Raw genomic sequence first — 16,356 nt, 5'->3', positions numbered from 1 at the left:
CGCCAATGAGTGAAGGGTGGGCGTGTAAGAGGACGCTAAAGGCATGCCCCTAGCAGGTACCAGTCGCCAATGAGTGAAGGGTGGGCGTGTAAGAGGACGCTAAAGGCACGCCCCTAGCAGGTACCAGTCGCGTGAGTACATTTTAAAATGGCTAAATAAAGTACAACCGAACTCAGTTTTGCTTCCGTTGCCTTTTTAAAAACGTGTTTTTAGCATGTGTCCGTATGTCTTAGCTGCTACCGTATGCTTTAAGCTAACATACCTGGTATGTTTTAGCGTGCATGCATGCTACCGTATGCTTCAAGCTAACGTGTTTTTAGCGTGCGTGCATGCATGCCATATGTTTAAGCTGGCGTATGTTTTACCGTGCCTGGCTGTGCCCAATAATACAGTGTGTTTTGTGTATGTGTCAAATACAGAAATAGCACCCGTTACTGAGACTGCGCCCAACAATACGGTGTGCCGAATGGTCGTGAAAATACAGTAGTAAGAAAGCCAATAATGCAACCTAAATTAGATATCATCAAAATAATAAAATGATGGCGGTGGAAGTTAGAGGAGGAGTTTGAGTGAAAATTATTGGCATGACAGAGGAAGGACCAGCGAGGCAGAGCATGAGAGCAAAAGAGAGAGAGAGAGAGAAAGTGAGAGAGAGCGAGAGAGAGTGAGAGATGTTCCAGATGACGTAAGGTAGAGAGAAGCCAGCAGAGGAGGTAGGAGTGTTGGAGGTGCTGTGACTGTGATAATGACATCTGGTATTGCGAAAGAGTGGAGATGGGGGGCAGGGGGCGGAGTTTTAGGGTGGAACCGAGTGAATCAAGAAATTATTGTGATAATGACGAATTAAAATTTGCAACCTCCAAAGTCCAAACCACCAGCTTGGCAGCACTTTGGCATAAAGAGCCCAGAGGAGAGTTGCTACCACTACCACAGACAAGAATATCAGCCAAGTTTCTAAAAATAGCTCACAGACACAGCCATTGCTTGCAGACAGCGCTATTGCTCATGACCCGCTGGTTCCCACTGCAAGATGCAGTTATTCGCTGGAAAGTACCTCGGGAGAGAGGCTGCCATAGACGCGATAGAAAATTGTGGGAGCAAGATTTTAAACAGAGTATGATAATTTTTTTTTTTAAATCAAAATAATAATTGAGAGCAAATGTGGAATTCAGGAATAGCATTAGACTACAGTGTAGGCCGCAGAGCAGATGAAATGGGCATTAATGATGGACAATAATACTATCACGAGGGAAGGAGAGTGTGTGTGTGAGAGAGAGAGAGAGAGAGAGAGAGAGAGAGAGAGAGAGAGAGAGAGAGAGAGAGAGAGAGAGCCCTCTGCAGTTGAACCGAGAAACAGACCTGCTTTAACAGCAATGATGTAATCCCATTCCTCACCCTCCCTCCCTCTTTCCCCAAGACTGGTGTTGCCTGCTTCTGTTTGTCACACACAGCACACGTTGATGTCGAATAATCTGAAGAGGCGGGCCAGTGAGGGAATGCAAAACATCTGTTGCCTTGACTACTGCCGGTGTCAGTATAGTATTGCCATTCTGCTCCACATCCAACTGTCAAAACCCTGTAAATGTGTTCTAGTAGTTACTTGCGATGAGTGACGGGTCACTGGGAGCGTGGTAAGTGGGGAGAACACGGATAGGCATATTTTTAGGTGGTCTGGTCTACATATTTCACACAAATGATAAGGTAGCTCTGGAGTTTCCTTGAATTGGGCAATTCCATTTTATGCAACAGAAGTGCCTCACTCTTCAAAAATGGCTTGTTTAGCAATTCATTTGCATGATTTCAAAAGCCCTGGAGGTAAGATGTTTCTTCTTTTAAATACTGTACAACAATAGCGATGTTTAACTAAACACCATCTGTGGAATCTTTAGAGCTGTTGCCATGGTTACCAGTCTTTATTGTGGCAAACAAACATTGATGTACCAGTCCTGCCAAACCATAGAAATTCACTTCCCGAACAATTCATCTTGATTTTCATATTTTCTGTCAGGAACATTACAGTGGGACTGTGCACAAGGTTGGATGGATGGATAGATAGATATATAGATATGTTTGTTCTTGCATTTGTTTTATATCTCTATCGCTAAATGATTAGTACAATTACAAATTAATATCTGAAAGTTTTAAAGAATATATCAATCACAAGATTTTGTAAATATTGACTTGGCATTGAAGTTCGAACAATGCACATTGTCCACACACAAACATCCACGCATAATTTATTGATAAAATAAGCAGCAGTCCCCAAGCTCTGTAGTTGTCACTAGCCATGAGAACATATTTTCAACGACCAAATAAAAACACATGATGAGAAATATCGCTCACCACTAGCTAGGCTGCAACAAGTCATGGCCGTTTGGCATATTCCAACTAGTTATGACCGTAACGACACATTGCTGTGTTGAGTTTGTTGTATGATGAATAACATTGTCGTTAGCACACAGTTGCTTTCTGTACCGTATTTTCTGCACTATAAGGAGCTTCGGATTATAAAGCACACCTTCAATGAATGGACTATTTTTATAACTGTTTTCATATATAGGGCTTGCTGCATTATAAGGGGCAGAGAATAGAGGCTACAGTAGGGGCTGTGGTTGCGCTATGCATCCACTAGATGGTGTTACGCTTAAAGGAATACAATACAATACAGCTTTATTTATATAGAGCCTTCACAACCGCTGCAGCTGTAACAAAGCCATGGTCACAAAAACCAACATCAACCATATAAATACAAATGGCATTACAAAACAATAAATGAAAGACAAAAGTTCTAACGACAATTGATTCAACAGAAAGGCACACAAACCTCGCGGGCTCACATCCATAAGCGGCCCAATTAGTGTCAGGCAGAACCCTTTTCGGTTCCAATTGTTCCTGCTAATAATCCCCACTAGATGGCAGAGGAACACTAACAGGAAAACAACTCAATGGGGAATATAAAGAGAATTACAGTCTCTTTATATTAGGCGCATCGAATTCTTGGGTGCACTGTCGCCTTTTGAGGAAATTGAATGCTTTCAGGTGCGCCTTATAATGCGTAAAATACGGTACATCTTTCAAGCACCTAATTTGCATGCAATATCTTTATGCTGTGCAGCACGCTGTATTAATATTTCAAATGATTTCTCTCCATGTTCACTCTGTTTTTGCAGATTTTTTTGGGGGGGGGTGAATGTGAATCTTTATTTTGTCCAGTTTTTTTGTCTGCTATGAATATCCCAGGTCAGGGTGTAACCCACTCTCGCCTTAAATCAGCTGGGGTAGAATACAGCTCACCTGTGATTCTAATGACAAGTGGTACAGAAAATGGATGAATGGATATTCATGCCATGAGTTCATAAGAAAACGGAGGGCACACAAAAGTAGAAGAGGAGAAGATGGGGACCATCTTTGCTGAGTAGCTCACTCACATTGCACAGTCAGGTAAGCAGAGGCAGTCGGTGGTAGGCCAAGGCTGTTGCTAGGAGCACAGGTGTATTTCCCAGCATCCTCTGGCTTGACTTGGACAATGATCAGGGAACCGTCAATCAGAACACTGACTCTCCGCTTTAGGTCACTGAAAAGTAAGGGGAAAATAACATCAAATGAGTTTATTAACCTCTCATTTTACAATAAGATTCATAATGTGACTAGCCTGACTATTTGATGAGAAGCTCTTTTGTTTTATTACTTTTCATCGAATCTCAGATTATTTGGCGTGATGTTTCATGTAGAGTATTGTAAGTCATTTTACTTTACACATTCCACAACTGTGTCATGCCTCAGCCTTTTGACTGTGAAATTTTATTGAGCAGAGAATATTGGCACAATTGGACTTTCGCTGTGTCTACCCATCCCAAAGTGGAGCTGCACGACATTCATTTTGACAAAGAATTAGTTAACAGACACAAAAACAAACTATGGTCCAGGAAGATTTGCCAAAACAATCCAAGTTGTGTCGAGGCATCTTCATGTTGAAATGTCTCCTTTCCTAATCCAACCAAAACCAGACAAAATATTTGGGAGCTACTTTTATGTGGACCACAGAAATCAAAGAATATTAATTTGAATGAAATTTGAAATGATTTGGTTAGACTTTCCACAAGAAAAAAACTTTGCTCTCTGCCGTGCGTTTAATTTATATTCTTTCACTTTTCTTGTTTCCAACGACCGCGTTCAAAAGAAAAAAAGTCAATTTATGCTCGTCACTCCTGAATATCATGCTGTCCATATTATCTGATAGAAACCGAAATAAAAAGTATTTAAGTGCTCAGAAAATCAATTTTCAGCCATGAGAGCAGTGCATAAACAATTTTTTTTTGCATTCATCTGTGCACGATGCTCGAACTGCCCTAGTTGGAAGGAGGGATGCTATGATTACAACTGAGCGTGTCAAAGAAGTCTTTCGTTGAAAACGAATGCTCCCAAAAAGGACATAATTCTGCAGACTGATCGATATTACAGGAATTGACGCAAGCACTATAATAATGCCTCCAATGCAGTCTTTTAAACTGTAAAAGAAAGAACACGGAGACAAATGAAAAGGAGGCTAAACAGAAGGCACACACTTGGGTGTGATGCGATGAACAAGAATAAATCCCATCAGAACTTTACTTCTTGAAAAAGACATTGTCTTCCTCCCAGAACCAGGAGTAGGTCAAGTTCCGAGGGTAGGCCTCCGCCTGGCAGGTGAAGAAGGCGTCCTGCGAGATGTTGACTGTAATGTTGTCTGGCGGTGAGACAATGAATGGAGGGCCTGGTGTAGAACACACACAAGAAACAGGAAAAGGAATATGCAGTACTGTATCACTCAAACTGAATTGCCCAGCCCCATAACCTAGTATCGTATTTTCCGGACTATAAATCACAGGTTTTTTTTCATCGTTTGGCAGGGGTTGCGAATTATACTTTGGAGAGACTTATGTGAGAAATTATTAGCAGATTAATGTATCATTTCACGTTACTTTCACCTTAAACCGCAAGTAGGTGCTCTAGGCCTGTGTTGATGAGTCGACGATGAGTCTGACATAAGCGATGTAGAAGAGGAAGCGCCACATCTTCTACATCTGGAGTTGGCGAAGTTTATTAAAAGTGACACCGAGGATGAAGATTTCATTGGATTTAGTGATTTGGAACGACACTGGTGGTTTGGTAAACTTATTCGTATGTTATTTATGCGATAGTTATCTGAATAACTCTTAATATGTAAACATCCAAGGCACATTCTCAGTTCATTGTTTATGTGTCATGTAACGTTATCATATCGTACAATTATTCAGCCTGTTGTTCTCTATTTAAATTTTTATTTTAAATTGCCTTTCAAGATGGCATGTCTTTTCTTGGTGTTGGATTTTATCAAATAAATTTCCCTTCAAAATGCGATTTATATTCCAGTGCGACTTATATATATGTTTATTTCTTCTTTATTATGCATTTTATGGCTGGTGCGAGTTATACTCCGGAGCGATTTATTATCCGGAAAATACGGTACACACACTTTATTTCCATTTTTAACGACCTTGCTTTGACATTAAAACTATGTCCATAGTTAATGTGTGGTAATATAAAGTAATACAACAGCAGCATAGACATTTTTTCCCTTCTTTTTGGACACAAAGAGATTAACACCAACACATGCACGGTTTCCCTTTCAGTGCCATCACAATTATTCTGCATTCAAAAAAAAAAGGATTATGACAATTTATCAAGTGATCCTTGCTATGCCAGATGGATGATCCTCTTTGCACAACATTTTTAAGTGTCTTGGGTGGAAAAAAGCAACTTGATGTTGTGACTTTAAACATATTGTTAAACTTTACTTGGTCAAAGCAACTTGCAAACATTGGATCATTGAATTCATTCATTAATATTACTGCAAGAATACCCCCCTCCACACACACACACACACACACACACACACACACACACACACACACACACACACACACACACACACACACACACACACACACACACAGATTGCTAGTCCCATATGTTAGTTTTGATCTGTGGTCCACATTCTGATCCTTTAACAGGCAGAGTATTTCCATCTGCCACCCCTTAGCCAGACAAGCAGTGTGTTCATGTGTGTGCGCGCCTGTGTGCCAACCTGCCCTATTTGGAACCAGCTGAGAGCTGGAGATTTGCTGGCACTGTACACTCTTAGTTGATCTGCAGCTCAGTGGCTTTCCAGGAGGACCTCTATTAATCCATCACTGCTATAAACTACACAGCTGGTCATCTGAACATAGAGGCTTTTCTTAGGCTTTGCCTTCCTAGTCCGAAAAGAAAACATATCTTCAGGGTCACGAATATTGGTTCGACATTCATTACATAATTGTAAATAGGGTCACAATCTTCAATTGCTGCCTTGATTCTTGTCTTAATAGTTAAATATTCCATTTACCGTATTTTCTGGATTATAAATCACGGCATAGTATAGGTCGCACCAGCCATAAAATGCATAATAAAGAGCAAAAAAACACATAAGTCACACTGGAGTAGAAGTCGCATTTTGGGGGGAAATTTAATTGATAAAATACAACCCAAGAACAGACATGTCACCTTGAAAGGAAAATAAAAATTGAGAACAACAGGCTGAATAAGTGTACAATATCCTAACGTTAAATGACGCATAAACAACGAACTGAGAATGTGCCTGGTATGTTCATGTAACATACCAACTAACCATCAGTGTCCCTCCAAATCACTAAATCCAATGAAATCATCATCCTCGGTGTCAGTTTTAAACAACTCAGCCAACTCCGGAGGTAGAAGATGCAGTGCTTCCTCTTCTACGTCGCTTACGTCAGACTCATCATTGACTTATCAACACAGGCCTAGTGCGCCCTTTTGCGGTTTAATGTGAAAATAACTTGTGAAATGATGTGTTAATAATTTCACACATAAGTCGCTCCAGTGTATAAATCGCACCCCTGGCCAAACTATGAAAAAAACTGTGACTTATAGTCCGGAGAACACAGTACTTGACTTCAAAATTTCTTGACTTGCGTTTCACAGACAACAAATGATCTAAATTATTTCTTTGATGAAGAAAACGCCTCATCAACATCATCAAGAAAACTCTAGATGCTTGGCCATTATTTGATTTCCTTCACTGGACAAGTAAAGTATCAATCTCGCCATCCATCTATCCATCCGTATCCCTTCGTTTATCTGGGCTCAGGTCATGGGGGCGGCAGCCTAAGCCAGGAAGCCAAGAGGTCCCGTTCCACTTCAAGTTTCTCCAGCTCTTTAGAAGGGTAGCCAGGCCAGCCGTGAAAAGATGTACCGGGTTGTCTCAGAGGCCTCCCGCGAGCAGAACACTTCAACCAGGGAGATGTCCAGAAAGTTAAATTTTAAAAAGTGGAAAAAAAAATCTACTTCTTACTGACCTTTCCTGACTCAGTAAAAGTAAAAAGTTGGCTGAAGGCCAGGCCACCAGGCACTCGCACCTACAGGCCAGGTTGACCCGTTGACCAAGCAAGTGAAAAACAAGGTCCACTTACTTTGATTTTCATAGAGGGTTTCTGTGCCATGCTTTGACTGGTCCCTTAACTAGGAACTGTTTGCCTTGGGTAAGCCTGCCAGGGGCAAAAGCCCCAGACAACTTAGCTCCAAAGAACATTGGGACAAACAAACCCATCCATCACCATGAGGTGATAGCTCTGAGATCATTATTGTAAACATGAACAATCGAGTGAGAATGTCAAATCTAAACAGGCGGATTTTACGAAAGGATTTTGTGTTTTTTATGTGGCGCTGAATGGTAAAAAAATGGAGCAAACACAAAGCACACTGTGATGCCAAGCAGAATACTGTGCGGTGCACTGGTGGTAATTGCGTGTATTTAAATGAGGTAATGTGCATATATTTGGCAGAGAAATTGCCCACCCCGATGCAAATGAGTCTCAACGATAAACAACATCTAATTCACTAAGACCAGCGCTAATAGCCACATGCAATTAGAGTGAAGAAAATAACATCATACAGAAAGTTGGTGTAAAATTGGCACTTCTCTGTGGAAGCCTTATCACGGCCGCAGTAGCAAGGAGAAGGCATTGTGGGGGGGACCACATTTTACACGAGGGGGCACATTGTGACTTGTGACATCTCACCGATATCAGGGCCATTACCCCCCACCCCAATCGATAAATCAACTGCGAGCCATGAAAGAGTGAAAGACGGATGTTCGGCAAGGCCATGCACATTATGGCCGATTGTCAACATTTTTGTCAGCACCAAAAAATTAATGGATATCACAATGTCTTTCTCTCCAGAGGCACTCACTACAGCTTAATGTCGCTTCGTGAGGAAAAGGCCGATGTCCAAAAATTATATTGAAATGATCATTTTGATTTCTGGTATTAATATGGGCATCCAACTTGGGCCTCTTGTATGTGGATATAAATCGTATAGTTGTGTGATGCGTCTGCAGTATCTACACTCATCCGTTCACATCGGACCCAATATGTTCGTGAATTTGCAAAAGTGTTTGACTCACACTGTTGTCTTTATTTCCGACTTTAAATGAATCCCACTTGAACAACATGAAGCATTAAGTAGACCGATGCCATTCGTTTTTTATGAAATGATGTCATCTTTAGTAGACGTCTCCAAAAAAGAGGATAGAGGAGCGTGGTCTCATTTCCCCAAAACATTTCTACCTCCTCCCGCTTTGCTATTCTGGCATTATGAGATGATGAAACGATAAGCCTTACTTCTGTAGACACTGTGCCACGTGATGTTTTTTTCTTTTCTTTTTTTCCCTCCACATTTCGCTCAACGTCATGCTTTGTGCATGTCACATCATGGACACATTTTCTTCATATTAGAAGGCACATTTGTTTTTTGAATGCAAACGAGAAGATAAAACGTTTGGGCATTATACCCTGCGGTGTGAATGTAGCCTGTAGGTGCCCTGCAATTCCTTGGTAACCAGTCCAGGGTAGCGCTGTGCCATACAACCATATACAGTGAATCCCGGCATTATTACAGTTCTGATTTTTTTTTCTTAACACACTTGCGGAAAACTCCGCTCCTTCACATTTTTGGTTTTTTTCACCTGAATCTACACTTATTTGCATTCATTCAAAATATTTTTTTTTCAGGACGTTTATAAGCTAGTGTCAATTATGGTGATTGAATTTACCAAATTGTATTTTATTTCGTCAAGTGGTTGCACAAAATAACATCATTGGCATTCAGATATATTTAAGTAGATATACAGTCTGCTTAAAAAGTGTATATGTCTGGATTCAGATGATTCAGAGCACTTTTTTTTTTCATGTAGTTGATCATTCACTATTGGTTAATGTGTATTTCTGGTGCTGACTGGTGATTGGGTATTACGTTGTGTGTGACTTCTATTATAGAGTAAATGTGAGGGCTCTGGACTGTAGTTTAGCTTCTTGGACAATACAAAACTCATTTTTTGAAAATCTATTTTCAGGATTGCTTTCATTGAGGGCAGCGTTTACTCTTTCATGCACTCTGTAACCTGATAACACGATAAACTGTCCACTGTAGTAAGCACCATCCCTGAAAGGATTAGGTCACTCTATTTAGTTACAATTGTTTTACTATTTCTTTTAATTTAGTTTACTAATGCTTTTGGATATCTGTCACAATTCGGCTCCACTGTTTTACTACTATGCTCTCAGTGCTCCCTGATCATCAGCAGAGCCGATTACCGGGGCCGATATTTGGCATTTTGCCGATTATCGGCATCTATCTTTTTTATTAATCCGATGGCCACAGCAAGCCGATCTGTCTTGCAGTATGTGACTCCTTTCCAGCACAATCTGATTGGTTGCTCATTGTCAACATTTAATCCCTGGAGATTGCATCATACTTTGCAGCGTTCAGTTTTGGTTTTGGCAAGTCTGTGCATTTGGTGCTCCAATATCAAACTTAAATGAGGTGGGATATTTGCACACCATCTCTTTTGGTAAAGATGAGCCAATTAAATGTGCAGTTAAACCACAGTGTCAAACTCAAGGCCCGAGGGCCTAATATTGCAGCTTCTGTAATAATTTTATGTGGCTCGGGAAAAGCAAATCAAACATGTCAGCTTCTGTAATGTTTGCTATAATATGTTCCAAAATTTCAAATTCTCATAGGTAATAAATAAGAGAGATATTGTAAGCATTTTCTTGTTACCAAACCCCTCATCACAGTGACTGAAACAGTAGTCGAATAAATCATGATTCTTGACTTTATATGGTTTCACATTCATAACGGCCGTGAGTCTTTTCTAAAAACAGCTATCCAGTGATGAGACATTGTGATTTCCTTGTACTGTTGTAGACGTGACCCTTTGAAAATGTGAACACTGGCAGAGATTTATCGAAAGAAAGTGTTGTCTATTGATATTTATCTGTTTCCTACTCATTGTGAGAAATCACTAACATGATCAGTGTCTTCACATCAATGAAAATCATTAATTATTACCATCAATCATATTATTTAGAATTGTTCTTAAATCAGAATTTTTCACACTGATTCAGAATCTGCCCTCATTTTTTTCTCTCGCACATCAGGTTTTCATAATAATGATGATAACAATAATACGTGTAGTACAGTAATGTGTTTCCAAGTAATATTTATGAATTAATTTTTTTTTTTTTTTAAACATCATTGATATAAATGACAACGCATGGTAAAATCTGTATTGCGCAAGCTTTTATAGGTCAAACTGAAAAACAAAATATTTTTAAAACTTGATGCACAAGAAAGAAAGGTAAGACATTTTTTAAATTAGCATTAAAAGTATATTTAGGGACAGGTAAATCCATCCATCCATCCATTTTCCGAACCGCTTAATCCTCCCCAGGATCGCGGGGGGTGCTGGAGCCTATCCCAGCCGTCTTCGGGCAGTAGGCGGGGGACACCCTGAACCGGTTGCCAGCCAATTGCAGCGCACACAGAGACGAACAACCATCCACACACACATTCACACCTAGGGACAATTCAGTGTGTTCAATCAGCCTGCCACGCATGTTTTTGGAACGTGGGAGAAAACCGGAGCACCCGGAGAAAACCCACGCAGGCCCGGGGAGAACATGCAAACTCCACACAGGGAGGCCGGACTGGAATTGAACCCGGTACCTCTGCACTGTGAAGTCGACGTGCTAACCACTGGACTACCGGGCCGCCACAGGTAAATCCGTCTCTGATTAAAATTTGATGTTGACTTACTTAGAGCAAATTTGTTATTTCAAAAGTGTGAATCAAACGTATCATTTTTCATGACTCAGTACTCAAAGAAGAGCTCTCAGCTTCAAAAAGGTTGGTGACCCTGATCTTGGGCCAACTCTTGGTCTAAAGACTCATACTTCATTCATGGTCTCTCGGCATACATGCCTCTAGGGCAGGGGTGCCCAAAATTTTGTGACCAAAGATCTACTTTTCGATCAACCAACCTCCCACGATCGACCCATTACCGTGCACGCGCGCATACGCATGCACGCACGTACACACGCATGCCATGATGAGCAATAGCCTGATGCTGAGGCGTGCGAAGCACTTTTGCAGCCTGTTAACGATCGTAGCTCACGCGTACCGTTTTAAAATGCTTCTCTCGACCCTCCGGATTCCCATTCTTTGCCCGTCCCCTCGGTGAATTGTACAAAACAAACTCTGAATGAGAATAATGATAACGATAAAAGATATAGCGCAACAACTCTAATCATAAGCTGCAACTGCAGACTGCTGAGCGCTAACAACTTCCGGTGACGCAGTCACATGTCACCGTAGGTTAAAGATGATCTGCTTGATTTTATTTTGTTTTTTAAATGCTTTTTGTGAAAATGACACTGATAGAATGATTAGAGTGCAGTGTGCATTAACACAAAAAATATATTACTAAAATGCACAGAGACACAAATTTTTTGTTTGGGTCCCCCCCCCCGACACCCCTCGGATCGACTTGGGGCCAGTCCTTGATCTACTGGTCCAGGGGTGGCCAACCAGTCAGAGACTAAAAGCCAATTTTTTTACTGTTTTACTGCAAAGAGCCATATCACTCTCACAAACACACACACACACACGCACACGCACACGCACACGCACACGCACGTGCACGCGCGCGCGCGCACACACACACACACACACACACACACACACACACACACACACACACGCACACACGCACACACACACGAGCTGCAGTGGTTACTTATTACTTGGGTCAGCTTGCTACGTATTTGACCAAAGATCGACTTTTGAAGCGACGAACCTCCCGCGACCGACCCGATCGCGCATGTGCAAGCATAGACACACACACGCACGCATACGCAAGCACGCACGCACGCCGAGATGAGCGACAGCCGGAACGTCACCGAACATGAACGAAATCGAAACACACAGACACACAAAGTTTTTTTCGGCCCTATTTTCTCCTCCCAACGTTCGCGCTCCACTTGGGACCAGTCCGCGGGCTCCGGGTCGATCGCGATTGACGTATTGGACTCCCTGCTTTAAAATCGGAGATAATTCGCTGACTAGCTTAGCGTTTAGCGCTGAGCACTGTTGTTTGCGCATGAGCAGTGATTCGGTTGTCATCTGATTGGTTGCCCTGTATGTCAATCATAAGCGCTAAGCACCGTGGTTTGCGCTGAGCGGTGATTCAGTTGTCATCTGATTGGTTGCCCTGTATGTCAATCAAGTAACGGGATTGATGACAGGCTGACGTAGTAAGTTCTGTGTATTTAACGCCGTTGTTTGAATGACAGCGCCACTGCCGAGGCGTTTTCGATGCTTGTCATTTTAAAGCCCGGGGGCCGCATTGAGCCGGCCAAAGAGCCGCATGTGGCTCGCGAGCCGCAGGTTGGCCACCCCTGTACTGGTCGATCGTGATCGACGTAATGGGCACCTCTGCTCTAGGGTAAGGTGCATCAAGTCACTGCAGCCACTGAAGCCCTGTCCATACTTGTACATACAACAACCAGCGATTGTTCGATTCCAAAATGCTGTCACCTCACTCATTTTGGTTCTTTTATGTAGGGTGAAGGGATCCTTGTTCAAAAAACAAGTGGCCTCTTCCCCTTGGAATAAATGAATGCATAACACGAGCATGAGATAGTGAAAAGAAAGGAGCGACCCACCTTGAACGAGCAGTCGTGTTGTGTGAATGGCCTCTCCTTGGGGGCTAAAGGCTCGACATGTATAGGCACCACGATCCTCTCGGGTGATGGATAGCACTGTCAAACTTCCATCAAATACCTGAACATACAAAGGGGTCGCCATTAAGACCACTCGTAGCAGTTAAGGTTGTCCTATTTAGTTCCCTGATTTATAGTGTCATTTTTTTTTCCTTTGACATGTTATGGGTGTAAATGTCAAGCCTTTTTCCTTTAGACTCCTTCAATTAAGTTATTTCAGTTTGTTAATGTCGGTTTGTGACAGACAGAGATGGGCACTTTACCCTATTTTGCCGGTCCGTCCTCCGTCCCTCGTCTGCAACCTGGGCACCATTCCATCATTGGCCCTCCATCCTTATTCATAAAATAATCATCCCCTGTTCCCATCCGTCTTTATCCATTTAAAGAGCTACCGTACTGGCAAGTCACCAGTCCGTCCCCCTGCCCAAGGGGAAAAAAAAGCGTCCGTGCATGACGCCGTGGGACAGAGGATAACGGCAAAGGTGTCATAATTCCTAAACATTATTTAAAGCTCAGTAGCTATGTTCGGCCCCCTACTGCTTCTCCTCCTCAAACTGCCCCCTTATAGGTGGGGTACAACCAAGAGTCACATATTCCCCTTTTGGAAGACCAGCTTGACAAAGCTGGCGCTGGCCAGGGCGGTCCTCTTTAGTCGGAGGATGTTGCGAGCTGTTGAAAAAAAAACCTCTCATAGCAGCGGAACTTTGGAATGCATTTAAGAGATAAGTTTACCCATGCCTCCCTGTGCTCCGCCAGTGCGTTCCCAATGCGGAAGTGAAGTCACTCCCTCCCGCATACAAACACGGTGAACGCACGAGACAAGCGACCTGTCGTGATATTTCACATTTGGTCAGAAGTAGTGCATTGGCGTATTACACACGCAAGACAGATTGGCCGTGTTTCTGTTAGTTGTCGATGAAATGGGCGTGTGTCGGTACTTGACGGTTAGAGACAATTATGGGGAAGGACGAAAACCCATTCCCGTCCTTGCTTAGTCCATCCTTGAAAAAAAAAAACTCATTCTCAATGCCCAAAACGGGAGCAGGTGAGGCTGGGGGAAAAAAACCACATGATCCAAAAGCACTGAGATGTATTTTTATACCCCTCAGTTTTATTTATTTATACATTTCTGTTGTGGTAAATTTTATCGACCCACAAACATCACAGAAAACAGAAAGCTAACATGAGAGGAAGGTTGAATGTGTTTGAGAGTTTGGTTCATTCTGAAGACAGCCACACCGCCAGTTATAAAGTGTGCACACTTGTGATACCATCATTATCTGACTTATTTGTATTGCCCCTCTTCATCATATATTATACAGGTATATGTATTTTTTTTTTAGGTTGAGTTGTACAGGTTATAGGTGACATTAATCGTGGGAAAAAAGTTTTTAAAATACATGTAGTAATATTTAAATATATACAATATTATCTTGGACACATTTTTTTCTGCTACCATAAAAACCTGGAATTTGAGCAGAGGTTTTATGGTGTTTGTTTACAGTCACTGAATTGTGTCCTATTGCTGATTCTACAGATGAAAATGTTCTACAATTTGCATATTTATTCATGTGACCATCCATTCTCTGTACTGCTAATCCTCACTCGTGGGTCTGCTTGAGTCTATCCTCGCTAATGGTGGGCAAGCGGTGGAGAAGAAAAGAACTAGTTGCCAGCCAATTGCCAGATATTTATTCAATTTATTCAATAGTTATTCAGTTTTGAACAATAGCTGAGTGCCCTTCAATTACCTGCCGAGCCCGCCACTTTGCCAATATCATCTGGGAGAGGCAGGATGAATGGGTGAATGAATTAATGCATGCATGAATGCATGAATCAATGAATACATAATTTGGCATCCACCAAGATGTCATTCAGTCCAGATCCATTAAGTTCTGATCCACTGATGTCTGGTTAATTGATTATTAGAAAATTTAATGTCTGCAGGAAAGCTGAGTGGATAATAGATAAGACTGCAACCAGCCCGGATAGTGTGAGGGAGTTGAAATAAAAGTTTTTAAATAATAATAAAATTGGCTTGTGGAAATTCTGAATGGCTGGTATCTTTAGAGAGTCATCAGCCACATTGGCTGATGTTCAAATAAGTTAATTTAGAATTGTGTTTGTAAATAGGATAGCGTCTGTATTTTGAATCAATGTTGTGTCAGCCTATGGACTTGTAATAGTTTCTTTTTCAATCGGATTTGCTTTAATTGGAAAAGCAGTGAATAAAATTCTCTCTAAGATGAATATTCTTATTTATATATATATATATATATATAAAACAGTCAAACCTCGGTTTTCGAACGTCTCTGTTCTCGACCAAATCAATTTTCGACCAAAAATTTCAAGTTTTTTATGCCTCGGATGACGACTGAAATTCGGTTCTCGAACAAACTGAGCGCACTTGAATGCGTCACTTGACTCCTGCCACCTTCCTTACACGAGAAAGTGACGCTTCCTCGGGTAGACAAGGAAGTGACGCTTCCCCGTTTAGCGTTCCATGGTGAACAGACGTGTTCAATAAAGATTTTTTTTAAAAAGAGCGTGGTTTCGATTTTCGAACAAATCGGTTTTCGAACAGCCATCTGGAACAGATTATGGTCGAAAACCGAGGTATGACTGTGTATATATATATATATTTTAATAGTCTTAGTATTTTCTCCATCTTGGGTTGTCTTGGTCTTGATTCAGTCTCGACTCCCAAAATCCTCGATCATGTCATGATCCAGGCTAGTCTTGGTCTCAGATAGCGTGGTTTTGAGCAATACAGTACGCACAGTGCAATGAGTTTCTGCTTTGCTTCCAAACGCAACGCATGTCCCATTTCATGAAATATCTCAAGTGAGTAAATTCAATATTGATACCTTATACTTGGCACTGGTGACCAGAAGGTTGCCTTCCCGCAACCAGCTGACCGAGGGTTTGGGGTTGCCAAAGGCAATGCAGGTCAAAATGATGCTTCCTCCCTCCTTGGCCTCAACATACTGAGGTGGCGTATCTGTGAAAGAGGGAGGGGCTTGGGAGTCGGGATGAAGAGAAGGTAAAAATATTTTTTTAAATGTTTGCAAAATCCCGAATATGTATGAATCAGAGATGAAAGTGGACTTTTCTGAAAATTCTGGAAAAAATAAATAAAGAAATAAATAAATGTGTGTGTGTGTGTGTGTGTGTGTGTGTGTGTGTGTGTGTGTGT

At 41.6% G+C, this 16,356-nt stretch overlaps 1 protein-coding gene across 4 annotated transcripts in view; it reads right to left on the bottom strand.

The window, feature by feature from the left end:
- Positions 1–16,356, bottom strand: part of igsf9bb (immunoglobulin superfamily, member 9Bb) — a 77,637-nt gene that overhangs the window by 36,530 nt on the left and 24,751 nt on the right. For all 4 annotated transcript variants that reach the window (XM_019857765.1, XM_019857767.1, XM_019857769.1 and 1 more), the window contains exons 4-7: positions 16,028–16,179; positions 13,104–13,221; positions 4,612–4,753; positions 3,429–3,574 (exon numbers count right to left, since the gene is read on the bottom strand). In XM_019857765.1, coding sequence (XP_019713324.1) covers positions 3,429–3,574; positions 4,612–4,753; positions 13,104–13,221; positions 16,028–16,179 — 558 coding nt within the window. The remainder of the gene's footprint in view (positions 1–3,428; positions 3,575–4,611; positions 4,754–13,103; positions 13,222–16,027; positions 16,180–16,356) is intronic.

Source organism: Hippocampus comes, unplaced genomic scaffold (assembly GCF_001891065.2).
Source record: "Hippocampus comes isolate QL1 unplaced genomic scaffold, H_comes_QL1_v1.1 scaffold248, whole genome shotgun sequence".
Taxonomy (NCBI): Eukaryota; Metazoa; Chordata; class Actinopteri; order Syngnathiformes; family Syngnathidae; genus Hippocampus; species Hippocampus comes.
This window is presented reverse-complemented; position numbering and strand designations above follow the sequence as displayed.